We start from the raw sequence: 9,815 nt of genomic DNA on the forward strand, positions 1-9,815 counted from the left end.
CCTTCTCCTCCCCCATCCCTCTATCCATTTGCCCTTTATTTCCCCTGAGAGATTAGCCACCCTGCCTGGTAGCCTGGCTGTTTATAGACTGCTGCACTGGACTCTAGAGCACCACTTTAGCAGCTAGCCCGTGGGGGGCCGCAGACCTACATGCACATGCCAATATGTTTTACTGGTTTACAAGAATTTGAGGTTGTCAAAATGACTACATTTAAAACTGATTTGTTGTCAAGTTTGTAATGCAATCTGTTCACTCCTCACAATACAGGTCACTGGAGTGGCAGGGATGTAGTAAACAACAGAACATAGCTCAATACATCTGAAACGTTTGTGAAGTGCCAGTTATTCTGGAAAATGTACAGCCTTTACACAATGGATACTAATGTAATTTTACTGTATCAAAAAGCTGTTTCTAAGTCAGGATCCACTAATATCAGTAGTATTTACTACATGAGGTCAACCCAATATAATGTACCATTGTTGTTTGAGACAGTAGTTCTTTTTTATGTGAACGTTCCAAGTCAACATTCCTTTCAGCCTGTTAACATTCTATTGCATAGACTTACTGTACAACACGTTAGATGAGAAATGAAATTCACTAAAACTAATAAAGTATTTCTTTTTAGAAGGGCTATCATATATCAGTTTACTGAGGGGCTTGTGGGGAACAATTTATTACCGTAGAACCACCCCCAACCCTAAGTGGACAACATTTTCAGCCTGCCCTTTTAAAGAGCTGAGCCTGTGAAACCAGGTGTGATCCTTAAGTGTGTAATGCCCAGTGTCTTTGGGTCATCTGGCTGACTATGACTCAACCTGTCTCCCACAGAGATCATTCACCAGTTTATCCTGGAGCAGCAGAAGGGGAACAGGGTGCCGCTCTGCATCAACCCCCAGTCAGCCGCTTTCAAAAGCTTTATTAGGTAAGACTTAGAGGCCACTGCTGGTTAGCACACTATATTCTCTCATGAGAAATGGATACGCCCCTATGCCTCAGTGCTTGGACTTGTTTTTTACTTTAGCTACTGTGAAAACGAACTACTTAGAAAGCAAACTACTTAGAAAACCTGTTAGATAACATGGACCTTCTTTTGACCTAGTCCTTTGAGCAGGGCTAGCACCTAGGTAAGATTTGTCTGTGACTTGTGACAATACATTTTTACTGTAGACCAGAGTAGTCCTACTCGGGCCCTAGCCAAAATGTATTGCGAAGGGCTTGCAATTGGCCAGCAACATCTGCCTTTGATAGTGGTAGTGGTGGTGGTGGGGGGCGTGTGTTAGTAAGTGAATACGGATGCCTTCCATCATTGCACTCTACAGTGACTCCTTGTGGTGGCTTTGGTGCCAGTAAGCTCAATCAAGGTGGAAAACAAGACAATGTGTTCCATCTGGCCTGTACTGATTTCAGTCTGTACTTCCTGGTTGGGTGAGCAGTGTGATAAGAAACAGAACAGCATGGAATGTGCTTCAAAGGACACATCTTGACATTGACTGTTCCCAGTCTACTGGGAATTGCTGCAATTCGAGCAGCGCCATGACAATGAATATCATGATATTGAGGAGAAAGATTATGGAGGTAGATTATGATTTTTTTTTTTATCGGAATCTATGCAAATTCCCTCACTTCCCACACCTTAACCTCATCCCAAGGCTATTGTACAGCGGATATAACAGAAACACACCTCATTCAGATTTTGTCAAATGCAGTTTCTTTGGGAACATTAAGAAATCTCCACTTTTATTGCTGCGATCATTCACACTGCATTGTGCTGTTTATTTCTGATAATTTTGAGGTTTTTTTTATACCTGGCCGAACTCTTAAGAGGTGACTCAGCATGAAACCTGTGTTCCATGTCAGTGTGAACAATAACCTTCCATTCTATTGGCCAGCCCACTGGCAACCAATGACAGTCCATGCCGTTGTTATTCCTCTAAAACATCTGATTTGTGATTTTCCCCATCGGCCAGCCAGTTAGCTGGGCAACATTTTGTGAGTTATGGGGAAGAATGTGGTGCATTAGTTAATTGCTATTTCTGCAGATCATCTACAGTAGGTGCCATGCTGCCCACTAACACATAAAGAGGCGGTGCGTCCATGCCAGCATCACCTCCCTCTGTCCTCCCTTATTCTGTCTCACTGTCTTTCTGCCGGTCCCCGTCTCTCCCCTCTGATAGTTCCACGGTGGCCCAGCCCTCTGAGATGCCTCCCTCCCCCCTGGTCTGGGAATAGCTGCTGCCATGGCCTCTGCCAGACCAAAACCCGGGCCCCGCCCTCGGCCCCGCGCTGGACTACTGAGGACAAGAGGAAACCCCCAACCTGCGTAGCATTTCACTGGAGTCTAGGACAATGTCCACTGTGTGTGTACTGTAATAGTAACTATGAAGTTTTCAAATGAACCGCACCAACCACTGTTGACTAGGTTATGGGGGGAGGGGGCTATGTATGCAAGTGTGTAAGCCTACGCTGTTCTGGGGGGGTGAAGCAACAAATGGATGCAGACCAACATGCGTGTGCGCACATCCATCATGTAGAGCTGGTTTAAGGGCCACTCTCATGGGCTTGACAGCGTGTGTGAAGCCAGGGATGGGATGAAACCGCAGGCTACAGAGTGCCTTTAGTCTCTGCCTGCAGTCCCCAAGGGCAACACAGCTCCCGTCCACTTCCATACATGCATAGTCATCACTTATTTAAAGGACGGAGAGGGGGTTTCAGAAAGGGGGTTCTTTTTATGTATAGCACGAGATTTAAGACGGTACCTAGTCACGCTAGCAGACCCACCACCCCTCACTCTAAACCCCACCCCCCCACCCCCCCCCCCCAACCTCCCGCTCTCTGAGAAGTCATAGCATTTAATTAGAGCGATAGCTTTTAATTTATTTGTGGTGTACTGTTAAACAGTATAGTCAGCGGGTTTCTTTGTTTATTTTGTTCCATTTTGTCCTGCTCCTTTGCTGGTTGTTCTGTGCTTTGTGTCCCCCGGGTTAGAAGTCAGTATTTGTGAAGAGATGTGTGCTCTGCATGCGACTTGGATGCGATACTTATTGACAGAACCCCTCAGATCCCACCTGTCACACACACACACACACCATCCAAATATGGACGGGCGTGTGGAAGGTATGGTGTTGTGTCAGGATTAGCTAAATTACTTGAGGAAAACCTTGAATGGGTTTGCTTCAAGAATAGACTATTAGTGGGAGAGAAGAACCACTGAGAGCTGAAGAGATCTGAAGGGATATTCTAGTAGCATGTGGCTGGGAGGAGAAACAGTTCAGGGTACATATTGATATTGTGGTATTCAGCACATATTTGTGTGGTATTGTGCTACAGTAACAAAAAGTTAATGTTGGGGTGCTACTGGGTCATGCATTTTCCCTGGAGAGTCTGAGACCGCTGTGAACCTACCATACAAACAGGCAGATTAAGATTACACAGTCATAGTCATTCACTGGTTCTTTTACCATGTCTGCTGAATCTATCCTCTCATCATATACCTGTCCACACAGTCAAAGGCAGATGAGCAAAATCATATGAAAATCAGCCAAACCAAAATAACTTCATTATAAGAGAAAGTGAAAAAATAAGAATTGTTTTAGGATACTAGGGGATCGGAGATGTTGTCTGCCATTCCGATAATTGATTCCATAGGGTTCCAACGAGAGGTTTGTGCATGTTGCTTATAGATGTCTTTTCACGTGCACATTAATATATTTAACTAACTACAGTGAGTTTCTTGGCTGAGGGTGTCACCTTATCAAGGGAATGATGTCAAACAGTTTTCCATAAATGACTAACATAAATTAATAATTACTCAGTAATATTAGGTCTACTTTAAGCCTGACTCCCCAAATCCATGTTTCACTGTCACCCACCGTGCACCTACCCCAAGACCCCAAAAAACCTCTCAAAATATAACTATTTAATATATTTTTAGATTAGAATTTTTTCTATTTCTTTTTGTCATCATTCTATGGCATATTTTCTCATGATCCACTGAATATGATATGTAAATACGTGAATAAGAAATAGATTTAAAGCAAAATCTACAATGGAGGAAAAAACAAATAAATTAAAACGCAGACAGTACTGCTGTATAAAAGGTTTATTAGCCTGCACATTTTAGGGCTGTGCATTTTATTTAATTTTGAGACTTGCATATAAATGTATATATTTTCTTTTGTCTTTTTTTATGTTTTTCCCTACACTAGAATGTGTAGCAGATGAAAAAAATAATCCCAAACAAAAATTATTAAAAAACAAACAAAAAAACACATAACCAATTATGTTAATTGTGTCTTGTGTGTACTGCAGAGCTGTGGATATACCGAAGTAGAAGCCTTTTACATTATTATCATTATAATTATTATTTCTTCTACCTTTAGAGAAAAACTTTATTATTGTGTGTATATGTATATAAAGGATTCACAATGTTGGTCTCTACCTCTTGAGCTCAATGACTTGGTTTGTTTACCTCCACAAGTTTATAACTTAATGTGGATAATACAAAAATAAACTTGAATGTCCCTTTCAGTTTTTATATTGAAATGAAAAAGCAGCAAATTTTCTTTTTCACCCATTTGAAAAACAATTTAAAAAAATGTCAGAGGTGGGATCCTCTATTAACAGACTTATCAATAGCCAAGCAATTTCAGACTGTTAGTTGACGTTGAGTCATGCATTTAATAGGCTATGACCCCCACTTGCCCCCCCACCCCCCCACCTTTGTAATATATTTGTGTGGATGTTAGTATCTTTTTTTAAGATATTTTGAGTTGGAATGACGTTCAAAAACTCATTGATGCTAATTTTGGATGTGTACAAAAATACCAGACAAATACAATGGTGTGTGCTGTGAGAGATCCTAATTTGAACCCTGCAAATGATATTGAGCAACATTTGGAAATGTACTACATCTTGTGCTGTCATGCATTTTTATAAGACATTTGAAATTTATACTCAGAGGTAATGTAATTTGAATACAATTTACGATAAATACAATATATCTATAAAGCTCTGCTTTTAAGGACCTTAAAGCCGAGGTGAAATTGAGACCGGAATTGACTCCTAAGATGTGCTCAAGTGTGTTGGGAAAAATGTCCGGTCTCTTTTGAGAAGTGTAGATTTGAAGTACAGTGGTGAAACTCATTAAATGTGACATTTAAAGAATGTCAGTGCTGTGGCTCTTGTTTTTTTTTCCAGCTTCAGTATAGACCTAAATTGTTGAATACGGTCAGTAGTGTACAGTGCCTAGTCATATTCTACACACACACCTCTTCCATTGTTGGCACATTGCCTTCAAATGGAATGTATAAAAAGATTACGCAGTTATCATCCAACTGATCTACACCTTTTCCACACACTGAATGAAATAATAAAAAATATTCAATAAAAAACTAAGATTGCATCTTGATTGCGTATGTCTACAAAGCCCAAAGTTAACACTTGGTGGAAAAACGCTGAAAATCATTTGGATAATATCAGACCAAATTGTAACGCTTAGGGTAACATATTGTTAATTTGTTGTTTTTACATTTGACCTAAATCCTATGTTCACTTTTAGTAATTGTGACTATTTGTCATATAATAAGATGTGTTATTTAATACCCTTGTTGGGTTTTACCATTCCAGCCCTATTTAAATTTGAATCATTGTTTGACAGTGGAGAATGTGTTCATAAATCATAAATAAATCTATTCAGCCTTCAATGCTTTAATGGAAACTACATATTTTTCATTCAATTATAAAATGTTCAGTATATTGTGTAAATTAGTGGAAGAAAAACCAAAAGTAATCATTGGAATCTATATCATTGAATTTCAAGATAGCAAAATATGTTGTAACTTTGTTACATTAGGCAATTAAAAACACAGGCACAAGACAAACATAAGCAAAATACAGAAAGGCAGTCAAAATAGCCATTTCATTAAAAAAAATCTCATTGTCATTGAAAACATTGCCTGAAGAGGCAGACAAATCTACATAATGTCTGATTTCATCCTGATTGTGTTATTTCTGGTGTTTTACTGCCACCAAGTGGATGACATTAGCTTTAACCATGTAAGCATTTTAAAAACATTGACATTTGTGTAACTGAACACGGGTTAAATACTGTACAATTAAATCAGATTGCTTTCCCATTGAATTTTTTCTACTGAGGGTAAATGTATATAAATAGAGACAATCTACATTTCCCTTTTAAAAGGTGCTCTATGCAACAATATCTACAACAGCTGTTAATGTCTGTGATACTGTATGTTGGTATAGCAGTAAATGAATTTAAACACAATTTCTTGAGAAAAATAAAAATGTTGAACATTGTTTGAAGCAATAGTTTTATCACTGAGTAGGTCTGGAGAATGCAAGAATGTGATATCGTTATAATCTAGATCAAATGTTGAACCTTTCTGAAAGGCGCTGATTAAATCCACTGAAGGTTTTTCCATTTTATGATTTTATATGGTCTTAGGGATATAAACTAAAGCTTCAGTTTGTCAAATTAAGTTATCCTACAGGGTAGACAGAGAGAGATATTCTAATGTAAGACTGGATGAATGAGGCATTGATAGATTGTTCGTGAAGGGATGTCAGACTAATTTTGCACTGAAGGCCACATTTGGTCTTTATTGAGGTCCAGAGACCAGCATTCAAACTTGTTAGCTCAGGTGACCTATACTACAAAAGAGATTTAAGGAGTTAGGGAGATAATTGGTCAACTCAGAGTTGAACTGAAAAAAATGGTTACGAAAGTGGTGTGGTTCATACAGTATTTTAGCCAGGCAAATAATCCTTCAAATCTAGCCTGCTCACTTTAGGAAAGATGGATCCACAAATCAACACTTTTAGTCTTTTGAATATTGTGAAAAGAGTATTTAAGATCAGTCAATATACACTCACCTAAAGGATTATTAGGAACACCATACTAATACTGTGTTTGACCCCCTTTCGCCTTCAGAACTGCCTTAATTCTATGTGGCATTGACTCAACAAGGTGCTGAAAGCATTCTTTAGAAATGTTCCCCCTTATTGATAGGATAACATCTTGCAGTTGATGGAGATTTGTGGGATGCACATCCAGGGCACGAAGCTCCCATTCCACCACATCCCAAAGATGCTCTATTGGGTTGAGATCTGGTGACTGTGGGGGCCATTTCAGTACTGTGAACTCATTGTCATGTTCAAGAAACCAATTTGAAATGATTCGAGCTTTGTGACATGGTGCATTATCCTGCTGAAAGTATCCATCAGAGGATGGGTACATGGTGGTCATAAAGGGAGGGACATGGTCAGAAACAATGCTCAGGTAGGCCGTGGCATTTAAACGATGTCCAATTGGCACTAAGGGGCCTAAGGTGTGCCAAAAAAACATCCCCCACACCATTACACCACCACCACCAGCCTGCACAGTGGTAACAAGGCATGATGGATCCATGTTCTCATTCTGTTTACGCCAAATTCTGACTCTACCATCTGAATGTCTCAACAGAAATCGAGACTCCTCAGACCAGGCAACATTCTTCCAGTCTTCAACTGTCCAATTTTGGTGAGCTCGTGCAAATTGTAGCCTCTTTTTCCTATTTGTAGTGGAGATGAGTGGTACCCGGTGGGGTCTTCTGCTGTTGTAGCCCATCCACCTCAAGGTTGTGCGTGTTGTGGCTTCACAAATGCTTTGCTGCATACCTCGGTTGTAACGAGTGGTTATTTCAGTCAAAGTTGCTCTTCAATCAGCTTGAATCAGTCGGCCCATTCTCCTCTGACCTCTAGCATCAACAAGGCATTTTCGCCCACAGGACTGCCGCATACTGGATGTTTTTCCCTTTTCACACCATTCTTTGTAAACCCTAGAAATGGTTGTGCGTGAAAATCCCAGTAACTGAGCAGATTGTGAAATACACAGACTGGCCCGTCTGGCACCAACAACCATGCCACCTTTCTTTCCCATTCTGACATTCGGTTTGGAGTTCAGGAGATTGTCTTGACCAGGACCACACCCCTAAATGCATTGAAGCAACTGCCATGTGATTGGTTGATTAGATAATTGCATTAATGAGAAATTGAACAGGTGTTCCTAATAATCCTTAAGGTGAGTGTACATATCTGAGCTACCACTGCAGACAATAACTGCATTTCTACGACACCAATTTCTGTTCAACTGAAAGTAGTGGTAGTGAAATATTACTGCCACAGTAATATTGTACCCTACTGTAAGGCAACATGTAAAAGTGTCTTAATTGTAAGAAAAATAAAGAAACAAAAAAGTTAGTTGCTGAAATTTATTATTTTTGGTTACAAAATTTCCCCAATTTTGTGATGTCTAATTCCTGATAATGTCTAAGAATAAAAGCATTTTAATAAAACAAACAATTTACGTTTTGACGTTTTTATCGTTTGAATGCCCAGGGTAAACAAGGCGATCCACACAATGACATTCTTGGCTAGAAAGAAGATAAACAATGTTCTAAAAAAACAACAGAACAGTGTCAATAATGATTCACGAGTGTTCACAAAAATATTTATTTTTACTGTGTGTGCGAGTCTGGGCATTGACAGAGACAAAGTGGGTGGTCGAAAGTCAAGTGTTCAGTTATCTGATGTCTTGCTTATAGAAACCATCTAAACAACAGTTGGTGAGTGGCACATAGGGTCCTTGATATTTGACCTTCGCAATTCAGGCAATGGCAACAATAATAGCTAACAATAATGCCCATCTTTATTATAAACATAACTTTAGGGCAATAATTATGGAGCTTTGATAAATCTGCCTGGAAGTTGATGCAGGTTTTTAAGTGGCAGAAATATCTCCACGGAAGGGATGCCAGAAGAAACCTCTACTGTCCCTAAAAACCAAATATAAGCGACTGGAGTTTTCTAAATGTCTTTGAAACCAGGTTCTGTTGTTTGATAAGACTAGAATTTAACTTCTGGCAAAACAAAAAAGGGGGATTTGGACTGAAAAGAGCCATGGTCATGGCTCTGTAAAGTTCAGCCAGGAAGCTTTTGATGATGCATTGGTGGTATTCAGACAGGACCTAGGGTGGCATGCTGAACATTATCAGTTGACTTTGCTATACTTTAATGTGAATTGGGGCATGTTTCATGGTCTGCTTTCTATAGCCAACAATCATCATTTATGTTTTGTTGACACTGACAAGAGGTTTTTGTCCAGGCACACACAAGGCCAGTTTGCTTACATCCTTCCGGTAGAGTTGTTGGTTATCATGTACCTGTGTACCGATTCAGGTGTATACAGTAAACAACCGATTCATTTGGTTCATAATTTGACAGATAAACTTGCCCCTGTCTCTTGGCTAATGTAGGATCACCCATAAATAACATAATACATTATTTTTTTAACCTGGAGTGCAACCAGGGGTGTCTTTGTGGTCAGCCCCACCCACCAGCTGTTTGAATATTCAATAAGGGATGTCATTGATAATGTAATTATCAGTGAATGCTTGTGGAGCAATTACAGGTTACTGTCTTGAGAGTATCTGACCGGTAATTAAAGGATTTCTATGTAGAATCACCACGCCGTCAAGAAGAAAAAAAACTTAAGATTCGGTACCTGAGCAAAGCAGTAACCCTTATTGCCACCTGGTTGTTTGTTGAAGAAAAGAATGTGTTCTCAGTCATACTTTCCTGCAAAAATGAGGTTATAAAATGATATAGTTAGAAAGACAGATTTTGATAGATGCTCTAACTTCTGGGCTGCCTGCCACCCATTAACTCAACAAGCCTAGCATGTACTTTATGTTGACTAAGTTGAACACTGTTTCATCCCTCCCTCTCACAAAAATGAAATAATCCTCCCCTTCATGAG

General features: G+C 39.6%; 1 protein-coding gene across 2 annotated transcripts in view; it reads left to right on the forward strand.

Moving 5' to 3' along the window:
* Positions 1–2,811, forward strand: part of nlk2 (nemo-like kinase, type 2) — a 106,552-nt gene extending 103,741 nt beyond the window's left edge. For both annotated transcript variants that reach the window (XM_010876297.5, XM_010876208.5), the window contains exons 10-11: positions 830–923; positions 2,176–2,811. In XM_010876297.5, coding sequence (XP_010874599.2) covers positions 830–923; positions 2,176–2,230 — 149 coding nt within the window. In that variant the 3' untranslated portion in view covers positions 2,231–2,811. The remainder of the gene's footprint in view (positions 1–829; positions 924–2,175) is intronic.
* Positions 2,812–9,815: the final 7,004 nt, after the last annotated feature.

The sequence above is a fragment of the Esox lucius genome, chromosome 1 (genome assembly GCF_011004845.1).
Source record: "Esox lucius isolate fEsoLuc1 chromosome 1, fEsoLuc1.pri, whole genome shotgun sequence".
NCBI lineage: Eukaryota > Metazoa > Chordata > Actinopteri > Esociformes > Esocidae > Esox > Esox lucius.